Source organism: Hemicordylus capensis, chromosome 1 (genome assembly GCF_027244095.1).
Source record: "Hemicordylus capensis ecotype Gifberg chromosome 1, rHemCap1.1.pri, whole genome shotgun sequence".
Classification (NCBI taxonomy): domain Eukaryota; kingdom Metazoa; phylum Chordata; class Lepidosauria; order Squamata; family Cordylidae; genus Hemicordylus; species Hemicordylus capensis.
The window spans coordinates 241,797,288-241,816,391 of NC_069657.1; the positions used below are offsets into that span (position 1 = coordinate 241,797,288).

The window sequence follows — 19,104 nt, forward strand, 5'->3', positions numbered from 1 at the left end:
TAGTTTGGGGACTTAATAGAAAAGCTGGGTTTTGAGGAGTCATTTCAAGGGGGAAAGGCGAGATGGCATCATGGGGGGATTCTGGGGGACAGTTCCAGGCAGCCAACAAGGGAGAGATGACTGAGAGATTTGAGGAAACAGGACACCTTGGGATGACTGAGGACGGTGAAGCTGGATGAGTGAAGATCACCAGTGGGGTGTCTTGGGATATGAGACAGGAGAGAAAAGAAGGGTGAGGCCATAGAGATTTTTTGACAATGAGGACTAGAAGCCTATGCAGGATCTGGAAGTGAGCAGAAAACCAGTGTAGGAATTTAAGGAGTGCAACATTTTCAGTGCAATGACAGATGTGGATGATTTTTGCAGCAGAGTGCTAGATAGAAGCAAAAGGACTGAGGTGAGACAATAGAAGACCAGAGAAGAGATGGTTACAGCAATCTAGGCAAGTGATTCGAAGGAATGGAACAAAAGTTTTCGGAAAAGGGACCGAGGATGGGTAATATTTTTGTGACATTGTAAAGAGAGAAGCAACATGATTTCGTGATTGATTGAACATGGGGAGGGAGTAAAAGAGATAGAGAAGTCAAAGAGAAAACAAAGGCAATATCACTTGATGGGTGGCAATTATGTCAATGGATAAGGAGAGCGAGTGGGGAAAGGAGGGCTTGGGATGAAAGACAAGAAGTTCAGCTTTGGATATATTGAAATTCAGACACTGATGATGCTTCCAAGCAAAAATATCAGCGAGGCACTTGGATGTGGGATTGAATGAAGGGAGAAAGTTCTAGGGTGGTACTGAAAGTACCACATTACTTACTGAAATAATTTTAAGTTTGAAACAACTGTCGGAGTCAAAGAGAAACAGTCTAAAGTAGAACTAGCAAGCCTGCATGTATTTAGATCGATCGTACACTTCTGTAAAAATGTTGTTTTCCATCCAGCATTAAGCTACAGATATAATATAGGATGGTTTCCAAACTTCTCAAGATTAAAAGCAGGATATTTAACTTTTCATATGTCTGAGCCAGGACACACCATGAAATATCTGAAAGACGTTCAATAGGCAAATGCTTAAAAGATTAACATGAGTTTCCCACAGTCTCTTGGATACTCCTCAGCCCTCGCACACAATCCAGATTTCTATTCATTCCAGATCCACACTAGATGAGTGCATGAGATGTAAAATGGCCACTCATTTGTCTCTATCCCACAGTCCTCAGTGATCTGCCATACTTGAGCTATTAACAGCCACATTCACAGCTTGCAAGCAGCAGTTCTTAACACAGTTAAGCAGCACTCCCGACACAGAAGTGAGTCAAACAAGGATGCATCCTGGCCCCTCTCCTTTTCAACTTTTACATGGTGAGACAACCTTAGTAGCCCAGACTTTCACCCTCCCAAGCTGGCGGATAGAAGCATTTCCTCCCTGCTCTATGTCAATTCTCTCTAGCAGCCCTATAGGTCTCAGAAGAGTGCTGAAGGCTCTAGCTCAATACTGCAAGAACAATAAACAAGAATTCAGTGATCAAAAAACTAGTTATGGCTTTCACCAGACGACCCAAGACCCATCCCTGGAGTATAAATGGCCACAAAGTCGAATACAAGCCGCTTGTTTCAAATATCTGGGAGTGGTCCTCCATGCCTCTGGCTCAAGAAAGGCCCATGTCACCCTCACTGCTCAGAGGAGCCCCACCGCCATTCTAAAATTCCTACGGATTAGAGGGGGACATTACATACCCACAGAGCTCAAATTATTTGAGGCTGAGACATTGGCGCAACTCCTCTATTCCCAATCGAGGCCTCCCTCCAATCTTGCCCCCCTTGGAGTGGATGCAGTCCAAATTTCTAAGAGCGGCCCTCCAAGTGCCTTCCTGTGACTCAAATCCTACATTGTGCTTGGAAATGGGTATGATAAAGGTTTGAGGCCAGAGTGTGGTTGTCCATTCTTACACCTCTGGCTTCAATTATCCCTGGGGGCTCGGCCCCTCTGACCCTACTGGACAATTTTCAATCTTCCTGGAAAAGGGCCATGCAGACTAAATTGTCACTCTTGGGCTTCACCCCCCACCCTACTTACTATGGACTGTGACCAGGCAAAAACTGTAATCAAACAGAGGATAATGGACCCTGAGCACCAGGCTGACCTAGGCAGGGTTCCATCCATCCTGTCCTTGGAAAGGCTTCGATATTCTGCCTCCCCCGCTGTGTACCTGTCACAACTAGAAATCACAAGCCACAGAAGGACTTTTACCCTCGCCCGCTGTCATGCCCTTCCCTCCGCTGTATTGGAAGGCAAATACAGAAAGACCCCAATTGCAGAGAGACTTTGTCCCTGTGACACTGGGGAGGTAGAGATCACAGAACATGTACTCCTCTGTTGACCCTTATTTACTTATTTATCATATTTTTATACAGCCTGATATATAAATCTCTAGGCGGTGTACAAATCCCAACATTAAAAACCACAGGTAAAAATACATAAAAAACGATAAAAGCAATATAAAACAAATTATTAAAATTATTAAAATTCTAATAAAAGCTTGCGAGAACAGGAAAGTCTTGAGGGTCTTCTTGAAAACAAGCAGAGAAGAGATGCTCTTAGTTCATCAGGCAGCCTATTCCAAAGCCCTGGGGAAGCCACAGAGAAAGCCCGGTCCTGAGTCGCCACCAAACAAGCTGGTGGCAACTGCAACTGGACCTCTCCAGCAGATCGTAAAAGACGGGCAGGTTCATGGCAGAGGAGCCGCTCTCTTAAATAGCCTGGTCCCAAGCCACTAAGGGCTTTATAGGTAATAACCAGCACTTTGTATTTCACCCGGAAACATATCGGCAACCAGTGCAGTTCTTTAAAACTGGTGTTATATGGTCCCTTTGCGTTGTCCCAGAGACTAATCTGGCTGCCGCATTCTGTACCAATTGTAGTTTCTGGACTATGTACAAAGGCAGCCCCACGTAGAGTGCATTACAGTAGTCAAGTCTAGGAAACATAGGAAACGGCCATATACTGAGTCAGACCATTGGTCTATCTAGCTCAGGATTGTCTTCACAGACTGGCAGCGGCTTCTCCAAGGTTGCAGGCAGGAATCTTTCTCAGCCCTATCTTGGAGAAGCCTGGGAGGGAACTTGATACCTTCTGTTCTTCTCAGAGCAGCTTCATCCCCTGAGGGGAATATCTTGCAGCGTTCACACATCAAGTCTCCCATTCATATGCAACCAGGGCAGACCCTGCTTAGCTATGGGGACAAGTCATGCTTGCTACCACAAGATCAGCTCTCCTCAGTAAGAGGAGAAGAGGTAAGTCTGGAGGTTACCAGCATATGTACCACTGTTTTAAGGTCATTCACCTCTAGAAATGGACGTAGCTGACAAATCAGCCGAAGCTGATAAAAAGCGCTCCTGGCCACCGCCTCAACCTGAGTTTCCCTGGTTTCTCAGATTGAGGCGGTGGCCAGAAGCCAAGAGGATCAGTAGAGTCACACTCCCTCTGTCGATAGCCAATTGGAGATCACCCATCAGGCCGACCAAGGCAGTCTCAACCCCATAGCCCAAATGAAAGCCAGTTTGAAATGGGTCTAGATAATCTGCATCATCCAAAACTCCCTGGAGCTGAGAGGCCACCAACTGCTCACTCCCCTTGCCCAACCATGGAAGGTTTTACAGAGACAGAGACATTCGTGCCAAGTGTATATTTTCACCATTTCGCAAGTATAACACTGCTAACCTACTTCACAGGGTTGTTGTGAGGAGAAACTTAAGTATGCAGTAAGTTTCTCTGGGCTTTTTGGAGGAAAAGTGGGATATAAAATGTAAAAAAAAAAAAAAAAAGTTCTGTATGGCCATGTGTAGGATCCGCCAGGTCGTGACTGCCAAGCCATTCCCTTGCATCAGCTCTGCATAGTTTTAAACCGCTGACTATTTTATCTTTTTTAGTGTTCCTATTTAGATGCCTCCAGTCAGTCAGTCAGTCTTTATTACAGCCTTTGACCAATATCAGAACATCTAAAACAAATGTTAAATTTTGGTGTCGACTCTTAGCGGCCACATAGATAGATTCTCTCCAGGATGATGTCTTCAACTGCTTAGGTCCTGGGTATTTAAGAGAGCGTCTTCTTTGCTACGAACCCCACCGCCCATTGAGATCATGTGAGGAGGTCCATCTCTAGTTACCACCAACCCGTTCGGTAGTCACACAGAGACGGGCCTTCTCGGTTGCTGCCCCAAGATTGTGGAATGCGCTCCCTGTTGAGTTACGATCCTCCCCATCTCTGGCTATTTTTAAAAAAAATCTGAAAACCCTCTTTTTTTACCCAAGCTTTTTCAGGTTTTTAATTTAAAAAATACTGTTTGTTTAATGTTATGGTTTTTAAATTATCGTATTGTTTTAACTTTTATAAGTGTTGTTATATGTTGAACTGTTTTAACTTTTATATGTGTTTTAATTGTTGTTGGCCACCCAGAGACGTAAGTTTGGGCAGGGTATAAATTTGATAAACAAACAAACAAACTTGGCCTTTAAGGTCTCTCAGTGTTGCATTCATTGCTGTCGTAGTCACACCTTGCTGCTGGTCGTCCTCTTCTTTTCATTCCTTCAACTTTCCCCAGCATTATAGACTTCTCAAGGGAGCTGGGTCTTCACATAATGTGTCCGAAGTATGATAGTTTGAGCCTGGTCATTTGTGCCTCGATTGATGCTTTGTGCCTTGATTGAGTGCAATTGATACTGGGGGCCAATTCTGAGTATTTTCAAGTGAGAGCTCTGATTCAGGGGTGGGATGATAGGCACGACCAGAAAGTGCACTAAAATGTACCTCTCATACCTTAGCTGAACTGCAGCAAGTGAGCAGCTTTTTAGATGCCTTATTTTATATACCCTGTTTATATACCCTGTTTCAACCGCCGCTTTTTGCATTTTATATATTTCACATTCTATATGTTCATAATTTTTTAATACAGCTGTTTAATAATTGTATAGCTACTCTTTTTTTAAGGATAGCAGCCTTATAGTATTACAATATGGATTTAGAGTAATAATTTTAAAGTAATATAGTCTTATGGTTCCATAATTTGTTTTTATTATTTTGAATCATGCTCTACTGTTCTATCTTACGCTGGTATTGGACTGTAATAAAGATGACTGATGATTGGTTAAGCAGCACAGTCACTCCTGAAGAAAACAGCAAGCAAGGTCTGGTAAAGAGGCATCAAGTGAAAAGAAAGTTTAACTTTACTTCCCCCTAAGAAATATGGAGAGCTGAAAAAGTAGATGTGAAACTTGGCAATTTGTCCACTGAAATCAGTCTGACAAAAGTATATAAACCTGGCAAAAGCAGTCTTATGAGGTCATCTCTATCCAATTCTGCCCAGTTCTGGATTCCACAAGGAAACTGTATGCAAGCACAGAGTGCAAAGACAGCATTGCAAGTTGCAATGTTACAACCACAAGCAATCATTTCAGATGTAGAAAGTATGTTTAGGAGAGACACTAGGCAAAAGAATGTCTTAAAACTATTTTCATTGCTTAATAAAGGTTGGACATTTTGAGGCAGTGGAAATACTAAGTACTGGCTGACCGGGAGCATAGCATCTATGCCCCGAGTTCAGAATATCCCCCCCACCTTCAGCCCCTTCTCCCTAATTCATCCCCCAGGCATCTTTGACACCCGCTTGGCCCACTTCCCCCACCCCGCGCTCGTGGTTTCTGGCCAGCTTGCCGGCCCATTCGCTCCTGCTGCCACCTCCTGACACTGACAGCCGCGCAGGGCCCGCCGCTGCCGCAACCGCCTCCTCCTCGCCACAGCCGGTCTCGCCCCCAGCCTGCCAGCTACCACCATTTCCCCCGGCAGCAGCTCAATGGCCTCCTGAGTCCTGCTGTGTGCGAGCCTCCGCTGCCCAGCCAATCTGCTGAGGGCCGGGACATATCCCCACACATCCAGGATAATAACTAGCTGAACCCGCACAGAGCATCTGTACAGTAGTTCACTTTCTTTTTGGGGTTAGTTGGGAGAATTTGTTTGGCTGGTCCTCCGCGCGCCTCGCTCGCCCGCACTGCCCCCCCGCGCGCCTCTCTCACCCGCGCTGTCGCCCCCCCGCGCGCCTCTCTCCCCCGCGCTGTCGCTCCCCTGCGCGCCTCTCTCCCCCGCGCTGTCGCTCCCCCGCGCGCCTCTCTCCCCCGCGCTGTCGCTCCCCCCGCGCGCCTCTCTCCCCCGCGCTGTCGCTCCCCCGCGCGCCTCTCTCGCCCGCGCTGTCGCTCCCCCCGCCGCCTGCCTCTCTCAATCGCTAGAGTCTGCGGACACCACCGGTCACCAGGCCAGGCCCGCCAGCATGGGCCGGCCAATTCTCCTACTCCCTTTCCCCCAAGCCTTCTGCCTCAGTCCCCTCCCCCCTCAATCCTTCTGCCCCAGCTTGCTCCCTCCTCCATTTCCACCTCTTTCTCTCTCTTTTTCTCTCTCTCATTCATGCTCCCCCCCCCCCCGCCTCCACTTTTTAGCCTGCTTGTGTTTTCCCTGCTGGCTGTTGCCGCATCCTCCTTCTTTCAGTCCCTGGTGTCGGGCCTCCAAGCGTTCAGCCAGCTCCTTCCTGCAGCCCTCCCTCTAGAGAGCATCTTCCAAAGCGGCCAACTGTTTGTCTTTGCCCAGCCAGGCTCCCCAACTTTCTCTCCCCTCCCTTCTGCCCCAGTCCTGCCCGCTTTCCTTCCTTTCTTTTCCTCCCCAAACGGCCACTTGCCTACGCGGCCAACCAGCCAATCCGGCGCCTCCACTGCCCAGCCAATCCGCTGGGTTGCCAGGACGCATCCCCACAGAGGCACGTTTACAAGAATTAATATAATAGATGATGTTGAGTAAGTCGTGACTTCCAGTTTGCATTTTCTCAAATACTGAGCAGAATACTTACAATGTATTCTGTATATCAAAACAGTGGTACATCTGCTGGTAACCTCCAGACTGGATTACTGCAATGCGCTCTATGTGGGGATGCCCTTGTATGTAGTCCGGAAACTACAGTTGGTCCAGAATACGGCAGCCAGGTTGGTCTCTGGGTCATCTTGGAGAGACCATATTACTCCCATATTGAAGGAGCTACACTGGCTGCCTATATGTTTCCGGGCAAAATACAAGGTGTTAGTTATAACCTATAAAGCCCTAAATGGCTTGGGCCCTGGGTATTTAAGAGAACGTCTTCTTAGTCATGAACCCCACCACCCATTGAGATCATCAGGAGAGGTCCGTCTGCAGTTGCCACCACGTTGTCTGGTGGCTACTCAGGAATGGGCCTTCTCCGCTGCTGCCCCAAGGCTTTGGAATGCGCTCCCTACTGAAATAAGAGCCTCCCCATCTCTGACAGCTTTTTAAAAAGTCTTTAAAGAGACATCTGTTTACCCAGGCTTTTAATTAATATGGTTTTAATGCAGTTTTAATATATTGCTTAAAAAATTTAATTGTTGCAATGCTTTAAACTTTTTGGTTTTTTGTTTTAACTAATGTTTTACTTTTTCTGTTTTTATTTTGTTGTAAACCGCCCAGAGACGTAAGTTATGGGCAGTATAAAAATATTTTAAATAAAAAATAAAATAAATAATAAATAAATGTAAGTCTGAGAAGTAAAAGTAGCATGCAAGAAATCCAACACAACAAATCCAAAGTCTATACAAATGTTCTGATTGTCTTCCAATTTTCCCAGGTTCAACTGGAAGCCTACTCTGTGAAGAGCAGACGCAGCTTAAGAAGGTGAGCAAGCTTTTCTAAACAGAACAACATCTAGCCTTTCTCCCCTGCAAACTAACTAACAGGAGGAGGGGAGATTTTGAGGGGCTGGTTTCTCTTTAAGGTGTGTGTGTGTGTGTGTGTGTGTGTGTGTGTGTGTGTGTGTGTGTTGATTTGTCAGGGCTATAATTTGCCATGGCTAGCAAACTCCAGTGTTTGTGTTTGTCCCTGCCTGGAGGAGGTGGAGTCAGCTAGGGCTGTGAGAAGCCCCACATTCCTTTGACCCACATCCTGTGTCTCAGTTGGAAGCCTACTTTCTATATAAGAGGTTAAGGCCCGAGAGCATGGCAAACAGGAATAGCAAACAGGGTGTTGGAGTTTTGCAGGAGTTTAGCAGGAAGTGTGCGGGGGAGCCTGGAACAAGCCCTGGTGATCACAAGGAGCCCAGTGGAGAAGAGAATATAAGCACAAATCCCTCCCTCATATGCTTGAGAAAGGCTGTTTGGATAGTTAAATAACTGACCATTACAGCTGAGACCTATCCTTCTAATAAACTATCTCTAAATACTGTAAACAGCCAACAAAAAAAGTATGAAGATAGAAAGTCAGCAGGGGAGGGGGCACTTCCCAGTGTATTGCACAGAGTGCCACATGTATGACTATTTGCCACATGGGCAGAAGTCATGCCTGTGTGCTCGGTGAAAGTTGCTCTTGGTTCCCAAGGAACAAATTTGTTCCCTAGAGACCAAGGTGGCAGATCTGGAGAAGCTCAGAGAGACAGAGAGGAATGCGGACGAGACCTTCAGGGACGTGGTAGAGGCATCCCACTCCAGGGCTGACAGCTCCTCTGCTGTCATGGAGAAAGAAGGTCTCGAGCAAGGAGGACATCAGTATGAGGAAGAGGGAAATGCAGTTTTAGAAAGGACTTCTTCTGTGGATGATGAGCCCATATCCTCTTGCACAGGGGATACTCCTCTGAGGGGTGGAGGCCTCCTTGTAGTGGGTGATTCCATCATTAGAAGTATAGAGAGATGGGTTTGTGACCCGCGTGTTGACCACATGGTGACTTGCCTGCCTGGTGTGAAAGTTGCGGACATCACACAGCATCTAGATAGGCTGTTAGGCAGTGCTGGGGAGGAGACAGCTGTCGTGGTGCATGTCAGCACCAATGATGTGGGGAAATGTAGTCGGGAGGTCCTGGAAGCCAAATTTAGGCTGATAGGTAGCGTGTTGAAGTCCAGGACCCCCAAGGTAGCATTCTCAGAAATGCTACCTGTTCCATGCGCAGGTACAGTGAGACAGGCAGAGCTGAGGGTTTTCAATGTGTGGATGAGACGTTGGTGCCGGGAGAAGGGGTTTAGATTTGTTAAACACTGGGATACATTTTGGGGCAAGCAAGGCCTATACAAAAGGGACGGGCTGCACTTGAACCACGATGGAACCAGACTGATGGCACATAAAATCAAAAAGTTTGCAGAGCAGCTTTTAAAATGACGCCTGGAGAATAGCCAACGGGACCTGGGCAGTATCCGGTTCAGCAAACGCCATCCTTCAAGGTGCGAGGGTGTAAAGGATTCAGATAAAACAGAAGGGGACAGAGCAGAACCACATAAAGAACACAGAGAAGCCTGTGCCAGCTGGTCAAAGAGTCAAAAGAAAGATAGCATACACCAAGGAAGAGATTCAGCACATAGATGCTTATATGACAATGCCAGAAGCCTCCAAGCCAAGATCGGTGAGTTAGAGTGCTTGGTTGCTAATGAAGAAATAGATATAGTGGGCATAACAGAAACATGGTGGAACAGTGAGAACCAGTGGGACATTGTTATACCTGGATATAAACTCTATAGAAAGGACAGGGAGGGGCACCTTGGAGGGGGAGTAGCACTGTATGTTAAAGAAGGGATAGAATCTAACAAGCTAGAAAACTTCGGTGGACTGGAGTCCTCCACTGAAACCCTGTGGGTGACAATACAAGGCCTGAAAGGAAATGTGCTACTGGGGATTTGCTATCGCCCTCTGGATTAAAACACTGACAGCGACTGCGAGTTGCAGGAGGAAATCAGGGAGGCTTCAAGGAGAGGCAGGGCTGTAATAATGGGTGACTTCAATTACCCACACATAGACTGGGTAAATTCACAGTCAAGTAACGACAGAGAGGTCAAATTTCTAGATACGCTGAATGACTGTGCCCTAGAACAGTTGGTCTTGAACCAACCAGAGAGAAGGCAACCTTGGACTTAATCCTAAGTGGCACCCAGGACCTGGTGCGGGATGTCAGTGTCATCTATCGTTTAGGGAACAGTGACCATAGTGTGATCAAATTCAGCATACATGTGGGGAGAGAATCACCAAGGAAGTCTAACACAGACATTTTGAATTTCAGAAGAGGAAACTTCTCCAAAATGAGGAGTATGGTGAAAAGAAAGCTGAAAGGGAAAATCAGGAGAGTCACTTTGCTCCAGAAAGCATGGAGTTTACTCAAAACCACAATACTAGAAGCCCAGTTAGATTGTATACCCAAAAGGAGAAAAGGTACCACTACGTCCAGGAGGATGCCAGCATGGCTAATGGATACTGTCAAGGAAGCCATAAAAGGGAAGAAGACTTGTCCAAATGAAGAGAACAGAAAGGAACACAAACTCTGGCAAAATAAATGCAAGGTGACAATAAGAGAGACGAAACGAGAGTTTGAGGAACATTTAGCTAAAAGTATCAAGGGGAATAACAAAAACTTCTTTAAATACATCAGAAGCAGAAAACCTGCCAGGGAGGTGGTTGGACCTTTGGATAATGAGGGAGTGAAAGGGATTATTAAGGAGGATATGGAGGTTGCAGAGAAGCTAAATGTGTTTTTTGCGTCTGTCTTCACGGCAGAGGATACTGAGCATATACCTATTCCTGAACCAGGCTTTTGGGGGATGGAGGCTAAAAAACTGAGTCAGATAGAAGTGACAAGAGATGATGTACTAAACTGTCTGAAAAAACTAAAATCACCAAGGCTGGATGGCATCCATCCAAGAGTCCTCAAAGAACTCTTGAGTGGGTGACAAAGTGGCAAATGTGGTTCAATGTTGGCAAGTGTAAAGTGATGCACATTGGGATGAAAAACCTCAAATTCAAGTATACGCTGATGGGATCTGAGCTGTCAGTGACTGACCAGGAAAGGGATCTTGGGGTTGTGGTGGACAGCTCGTTGAAAGTGTCGACGCAATGTGCGGCAGCTGTGAAAAAGGTGAATTCCATTCTAGGGATCATTAGGAAGGGGATTGAAAATAAAACTGCTTATATTATAATGCCCTTATACAAAACTATGGTGCGGCCACACCTGGAGTACTGCATACAATTCTGGTCACTACATCTAAAAAAGGACATTGTAGAACTGGAAAAGGTGCAGAAGAGGGCAACCAAGATGACCAGGAGCCTAGAGCACCTTCCTTATGAGGCAAGGCTACAACACCTGGGGCTATTTGGTTTAGAAAAAAGACGACTGCGAGGAGACATGACAGAGGTCTATAAAATCATGCATGGTGTGGAGAAAGTGGACAGAGAGAAATTCTTCTCCCTCTCACATAACACTAGAACCAGGGGTCATCCCATGAAATGGATTGCCAGGAAACCTGGCACCAACAAACAGAAGCACTTTTTCACAAAACACATAATCAACTTGTGGAATTCTCTGCCACAAGATGTGGTGACAGTCAACAACCTGGATGACTTTAGGAGGGGTTTGGATAACTTCATGGAGGAGAGGTCTATTGTCAGCTACTAGTTGGAGGGCTAAAGGCCACCTTCAGCCTCAAAGGCAGGATGCCTCTGAGTACCAGTTGCAGGGAAGTAACAGCAGGAGAGAGGGCGTGCCTTCAACTCCTGCCTGTGGCTTCCAGCGGCATCTGGTGGACCACTGTGTGAAACAGGATGCTGGACTAGATGGGCCTTGGGCCTGATCCAGCCGGGCTATTCTTATGCTCTTATGTTATGTTAATTACTGGAGAACAAGTAAGTATTTACCTGTTATTAAAAGGATTCAGCTATATTTTCTCAGCATTACTGCATAAAGTTTTAGATGATATAATTGTTACTGTGTTATAATTTTTCTAGCACCACTCCAGCAGTCAATGCTCTTACAAACTGCTAGTTGTGGAATCTACCACACCCTCAAAATAGGACTTTGTACCCCATAAAAGTTTATCTTTAAAAAAAATTACTTCATTAGATTTCCGTGTAAACTATGTTTACACAAATTATCTTTAATTCCTTCTCAACACTTTTATGTGACACTTTGAAGTCCCAGATAATATATGTAATTAACATAACATATATATTGTTTGCAAGAAAATGTTGACGTTTGTTTATTTATTATTTATTTAAAATATTTCTATACCGCCCAAAACTTGCATCTCTGGGTAGTTTACAATAAAAATCATTTAAAACATCAAATCAATTAACAATTAAAACCATTTAAAACATTGAAAACCCTCCACCCCTGCAGAGGTGGGACATGGTCGTGAGTCTAACCTTAACCAGATGGTGGTCCATGCATGACAAATGGGAAATCACAGGAGTCCCCACCCACGGAACACCACCCTGTTTAGAGTGGAAGACCAGATCAGATTAAGTTTCTGATTTCCCTTCCCCTGCAACAGCCTGTTGACCTGTCAACATTACTCCCACCACCACTGGAATAGCTGCCCCATAATCAGTGGATACACCCCATCTCCAGACACATTGAAACTCAACTCACCCAAGATTTCAAAGAGAAGCCCAATTATAATACCCACCCTCCTTTACACACCAAGTGATCTTGAGCCAAACAGCCTGGCCCTCACCCTCATTATCCCCCGCAGTGGCTCCCCCAAAGTGCTGACCCCCTTTGGTGTTGCCCCTTCGGTGGCGGGCCGGCCGCCACAGGCAGCATTCCTATAAAACCCAAAGCTGAGCAGGTGACCTGAGGAACTGCTGAGTTTCCCAGGAGCTGGTCCCAATCCTGCACACACTTCCCACAGATATTACCCAGAGGCAACAGCTCCACAGGGGAAGCAGGAGCAGGCAGAAAACAGCAGAAGGCGATAACAGAATTTGTTGCCTGAGAGACCATCATAGTACAAAGGCTAACTGCAAAGTACTCCAATCTTGAAAGCTATTTGACTAAGACAGTACCAGTAAGTGCCAGCTCAGTTAGGTAAGTGCAGGTAGGGAAGTGAAAGATAAGTGAAGTAGGTGGACCAAAATACACAGGCTAGAAGAGAACTCAAGTTATTTTTTGTTGGATTCTTAGGAAAGAAATTTTAGGAAAGTTGATAAAATGCAAAGGGTTCAGAAGACAGTGAGGAGGTCTGGAAACCAAGTTATATGAAGGATAGTTGAAGGAGCTATGTGTGTTTAGTCTGGAGAAGAGAAGACTCAGCTCCCCCACCTGCCTTTTCCAGTTGGGAAACTGTGGTTTCACCCAGGCAAGCAGCTCCACATAGACAATCTTGTGGTAGCAAGCATGAATTGCCCCCTTGCTAAGCAGGGTCCACCCTGGTTTGCATTTGAATGGGAGACCAGAAGTGTGAGCACTGTAAGATATTCCCCTCAGGGGATAGGGTCACTCTGGGAAAAGCATCTGCATGCTTGCAGGCAGAAGGTTCCAAGTTCCCTCCCTGGCATCTCCAAGATAAGGCTGAGAGAGACTCCTGCCTGCAACCTTGGAGAAGCCTCTGCCAGTCTGTGTAGACAATACTGAGCTAGATGGACAAATGGTCTGATTCAGTATAAAGCAGCTTCCTATGTTTATCAGGGGAAGAGAGCTGGTCTTGTGGTAGCAAAGACGAATTGTTCTCTTTGCTAAGCAGGGTACACCCTGGTATGCATTGGAAAGGTGGACTACATGAGCACTGTAAGATGCTCTCAGGGGATGTGGCTGCTCTGGGAAGAGGAACTGCATGCTTGCATGCAGAAGATTCCAAGTTCCCTCCCTGGCATCTCCAGATAGGGCTGAGAGAGATTCCTGCCTGCAGCCTTGGAAAAGCCGTTGACAGTCTGTGTAGACAATACTTTTACATGATCCCCACCACACGTTAAGGTCATCTGAGGAGGTCCATCTCCAGTTGCCACCAGTTCGTCTGGTGGCGACGCAGAGGCGGACCTTCTCTGTAGCTGCTCCTGGGCTATGGAATGCACTCCTGGCAGAAATTCGTAATCTGAGATCATTGCTGTCCTTCAAGAGAGCCCCTAAAACGTACTTATTTGGCCTGGCCTTCCAGAGTTTTAAATGATTAATTGTTTTAAACTGTTTTAAATTGTTGCCCTGATTTTCAGGGCTTTTAGCTGTTTTATTGGTTTTATTGTGTGTGAATAGTTTGATTTTAATTGTTAATTTGTTTTTAATTGTTTTTATCATGTTGTGAACCGCCCTGAGCCGTATCGGAAGGGCGGTATATAAATCTAATAAAATAAATAAATAAATACTGAGCTAGATAGACCAATGGTCTGAGTCAGTAAAAAGCAACTTCCCATGTTCCTACCATTTATTGACATGAAAAAGTAGCTCAACTACTGCCCATGTCTGATCCTAAGAGTGTATGGGAAATTAGACAAAAAGGACAGATAAAATGTGAGGAAAAGTGGACAAGTTGCAATGGGGAAAAGTTTTCTCGATACATTCTTTGAATAAAATGCATTTTATGACAATTTGTATATAGTTAAGGTGGTTCATTGCTTTGCATCGTTTTTGAGTTCTCTGCCAGGGATTCACAAACTGTCTTTCAGACTAGATATTCTAAACTTCAGTGTTATCTATCTGTAAAATGGGCAAATGTGTTCTAGAAGCGTTTCTAAATGCATGATACATGTGGCTTGACATGCAGGTTGGCCTTATCTGTTCAAAATGTACCTTTTTAGTTCATGTTTGTGATACAGTTGGAGTTTGGATTATGCCTGTTATCTCATGGGTACCCTGTCTGGCAGCAGCGGATATGTAAGCACATGGAATAACTATACACCTCAAATAAAAACAGGCAACTCTATAGCTTGTGACCTAAAAAAACTCTCACTTTTGACCATTACACTAATTAGGATTGTAGATCAATCATGGATACACTGGTATGGGCCACCTTTAGCAGAAAGCAAACTTGAATCAGAGTGACTGAACCCTAACCACCCTTGTTTATTTTAAGGCTGCTTTGATTATCATGTGTTCCAACAGAAAGGCAAGACACAAAACACTGAAGGTGGCTTTTTAAAACAATACTGCAAATTATGTTTTTAGGGTTTTTTTTAAATGGCTGTCAGCCAAATAAATAAGTTTAAATGTCTGCAAAACATATTGATTTATTGTAGGAGCATTTCAGAAACATTGAGATTCTGATCTGCCACAGTGTAACTACAGGCATACTTCCGTGCCCAACTATACTTCTAGAAAGCAAAGCCATTTATTACAAAAAAAACACCACACAAAACTGAAAGTTGAAACCTCTCTTTCTTTAACCCAGCCTCCTTTTCCTGTGATGTCAGCTTACCAACTGAGCAAGGGTGGGGCTCTATCTTTCTTGGCCTTCTCAGAAGAAGCAACACACGCACACACACTATAACTGGCATCTCTGGAGGAATTCAGCACGAAGAGACATGCTTTGGAATTTTATTCCTGTGCTTATTTTCCAGCCTGTTGGGTCAGCATTCAAGAAGCTGAAAAGCTTGTTTAGCAGCACAAAGGCAGAACAGAGAAAAATGCCAGCGGAGTGCCGAGACAAGGAAATCTGTTCCTGAAGAAGCTTCAGTTTTATGACTTCCTTTGGAGAGGATTAATCTGCAATACTTTCCACAACACAACAGAAAAGATCGACTTCTACAACAACATTGGCAGCGTGTAAAGAAATTGAATTATGATTTTAATTAAGCTTAAGAGTGGCATCCTTTGCATACAAAGAGATGCTTCTTGTTCAGGACTGGACAAATGAACTGCTATGGAATCTGGAAAAAAATATTTCTTTGCTGATGAACAAAAGAATGGTATCTTCCAAGTTTAAGAAATCTGCTATAAAGTCTTAAAAGTAAAGCTGAATGCATATGAAAACACCCATGGATTAAGTTGTTCCCAAGCCTTCGAAGGATTTTATTGTGGTTACAACAGAATAGAAAAAAGGTACAGCTTTATTAAAGAAACTTCTAGTTGTAAAAATAAATTACCATCATGATGGTAAGCAACTGTTCTATTGAAGACTCTTTTAAGTATACTTTATATGGTTATATGTTTAGTATGGTATTTGTCCTTGGTTTGATATCAAATTGTGTTGCTATATATATTTTCACCTGCACATTAAAAGTGTACAATGAAACTACAACTTACATGCTTAACTTAGCAATATCGGACCTACTTTTTGTGCTTACATTACCCTTCAGGATTTATTATTTTGCATCAAAGGGATGGCCATTTGGAGACATACTCTGCAAGATTTCCGTCACATTGTTTTATATAAATATGTATGGAAGCATTTTCTTTTTGACCAGTATAAGCATCGATCGTTTTTTAGCTATTGTACACCCATTTCGGTCTAAAAGTATTCGAACAAAAAGAAATGCAAAGATAGTCTGCATTGCAGTCTGGATCACTGTGATAGCAGGAAGTATACCAGCGAGTTTCTTTCAATCTACCAACGCTCGTCTCAGCACAGATGGACTGACCCACGATACCTGTTTTGAAAACTTTTCTGAAGACACTTGGAAAACCTATCTTTCAAGAATTGTTATCTTCATTGAAATTGTAGGATTTTTTATTCCACTGATACTGAATGTCACTTGCTCCACAATGGTTTTAAGAACTTTGAATAAGCCAGTTTCACTCAGTCGGAATAAGTTAAGCAAAAAAAAAGTCCTAAGAATGATTTGTGTTCATTTGCTGCTATTCTGTTTCTGTTTTGTGCCGTATAACATTACTCTAATACTTTATTCACTCATGAGAACACAAACATGGATTAACTGTTCAGTAGTCACTGCCATCAGAACCATGTATCCAATCACACTGTGTATTGCAGTCTCAAACTGTTGCTTTGATCCTATAATTTATTATTTTACTTCAGACACTATTCAAAATTCAATAAAAATGAAGCAATGGTCAAGTAGAAGACATGACTATAGATTCTCTGAAACTCAAGTCTCTGACAAGTTCATTCAACATGGACTCCAAACTTTAAAAGCAAAAATATTTGACAATGAATCTACAATATAAATGAAGAAAGAACTGAGGACTGAACATTTCTTAAATACTGGATTGTTTTTGTATGAAGATGTGCTCATACAGATCACAAAATGGGTTATATGAATTAAAATTAGTTTTTAAAATTCAACAGTAAAGCTCAGTCTTTAATGCATTCAAAAATGGCTCGTTTTTATGAAATACACATTAATGAGAAAAATACCCATACTTTATATCTGTGAAGTTGTTCAAAGGGAATTCTTAACTCAGTATATTACAGAAGTGAAGAAAGTACTGTTCTTTAAAATGTCTCTATTAATAGGTAGGCAGTTTGATTTACAAATTAAGCTATGACTTCCTTTTGATCCTGGAAGGTAGTGGACTTCATCCAAACTTTACCTTCCACTTGCACTATCCAGTGCTTGTGGCAAGGGGGGTTGCAAATTCTCCCTTCCTGCACCAACTCCCTGCTGCAACCCCAAGAAAGTCTGATCCCGAAATCCTCCCAGCACTCAGAGTATATTTGGGTGTGTGTGTGTGTGTATGCAGAGGGCTGGACCTGGAAGGGGACTGGTGGCAATTGCACCCACTTGGGCAAGCAGTAGCCTGAGTGGAAGGCAGGGTTTGGATATAACCTGATGGCATATACAATTGTTTAGTCAGCCCATTCCAAGTGCTCAGCCTAGCAAGTCTTAGTTTTCACCATTTCTGGCTTCTGTTTCATTGTTTTTTCCACCCCACCTTTCTGCTATTTGCTGTGGTTCCTTTTGCAAAAACAAAAAAACAAAAAACCAGCAGTATATAATGAACTGCACATTACAGAAATGTGGGCGGGGGGGGAGGGCTGCAGAACCAGCTTCAGCCCAAACAAATAGGCTCCAGATGATCTGGAGTCTTATAGTTCTGTCATGTTTGGTATGTACTGGTGAGCCAAGCAGGGTAGTGCAGGCCTGTGAATTTGTAGTTATCAGACCAAGGGTCAAAGCAGGAAAGCGGTCCGTAAGATAAAGCAAGGTCAAGGTCACACATGCAAAGGGCAGTCCAATAGGAGTGGGCAAGAAGTATGGTCAGACACGCAATGGGTCAGTAGCCAAAGACAGTATAGAGAATGAGGCAAAAGCAAAGTCAGGCAAGCAGTCAGTCAGGAACCAAGGAGTCAAGGCAAGAGCTCAATAGCAGGCAGGAAGGCTTTACCACAAATTTGTTTAAATAACTGGAAATGACAGGCCCCTTTCCTCATGATCGGAAAGGAGCCTATGAACCAGTGGTCTAATTTCTGGGAAAGTCTATTGGTGCACAGTAGTGGTGTGCACCGGACCGCGGAGCTGCGGTTTGGAGCTGGGGTGGGGGGTTTCATTAAGAGGGGGGGGCTTTACTTACACCTCCTGCCCTTTCCCGTGTTGGCGCCGTAAATATTGCAAAAAATCCGGGCGGCAGGATCCCTCGCCGCCCGCTTCTATTATGTATTATGGCTCTGCTCCTCTTTATTTTAAAAATCGGGGGGCGGCAGGGTGCTTCCCTGCCGCCCCCTCGAAGCCCCCTGCTGCCACTGAAGCCCCCTTAAATCTCGCCCGGACCGGAGAAACCGCGCTCGGGCGGGCGGCAGCGAGACGTCCGTCCGCCCACCCGCTCCCTTCCTTGCCGAGTGCGAAGTGCAGGGAGCCTTCTGCGCACGCGCGAAGAAGGCTTCCTAGTTCCTTCTTCACACGTGCGCAGAAGGCTCCCTGCACTTCGCACTCGGCAAGGAAGGGAGCGGGCGGGCGGGCGGACGGACGTCTCGCTGCCGCCCGCCCGAGCACGGTTTCTCCGGTCCGGGCGAGATTTAAGGGGGCTTCAGCGGCAGCAGGGGGCTTCGAGGGGGCGGCAGGGAAGCACCCTGCCGCCCCCCGATTTTTAAAATAAGGAGGAGCAGAGCCATAATACATAATAGAAGCGGGTGGCGAGGGATCCTGCCGCCCGGATTTTTTGCAATATTTACGTCGCCAACACGGGAAAGGGCGGGAGGAGTAAGTAAAGCCCCCTCCGCCCTTAATGGAACCCCCCACCCTAACCCTCCCGAACCAAAACCACCCCTTCTCCAGACCAGTTCGGAGGCCAGTAGAATGGCCTCCGAACCGTTCCATGCACACCCCTAGTGCACAGATGTTTAGCAGAAAGCCATAGCTTGTACCCCCACCTGGATAGTTTTCCCAGGTTGCCATCTTTGATCTGCCTGAGTCTTATAGACTT

General features: G+C 44.9%; 2 protein-coding genes across 8 annotated transcripts in view; one reads left to right on the plus strand and one right to left on the minus strand.

The window, feature by feature from the left end:
- RB1 (RB transcriptional corepressor 1) overlaps window positions 1-19,104 on the minus strand; it is a 125,652-nt gene that overhangs the window by 31,681 nt on the left and 74,867 nt on the right. The window lies entirely within an intron of this gene.
- Window positions 7,687-17,033, plus strand: LPAR6 (lysophosphatidic acid receptor 6). The gene is made up of 2 exons (XM_053283764.1): window positions 7,687-7,724; window positions 15,176-17,033. Exon 2 carries the CDS (start codon window positions 15,874-15,876, stop codon window positions 16,906-16,908), a length of 1,035 nt encoding a protein of 344 aa, XP_053139739.1. The 5' UTR covers window positions 7,687-7,724; window positions 15,176-15,873; the 3' UTR covers window positions 16,909-17,033.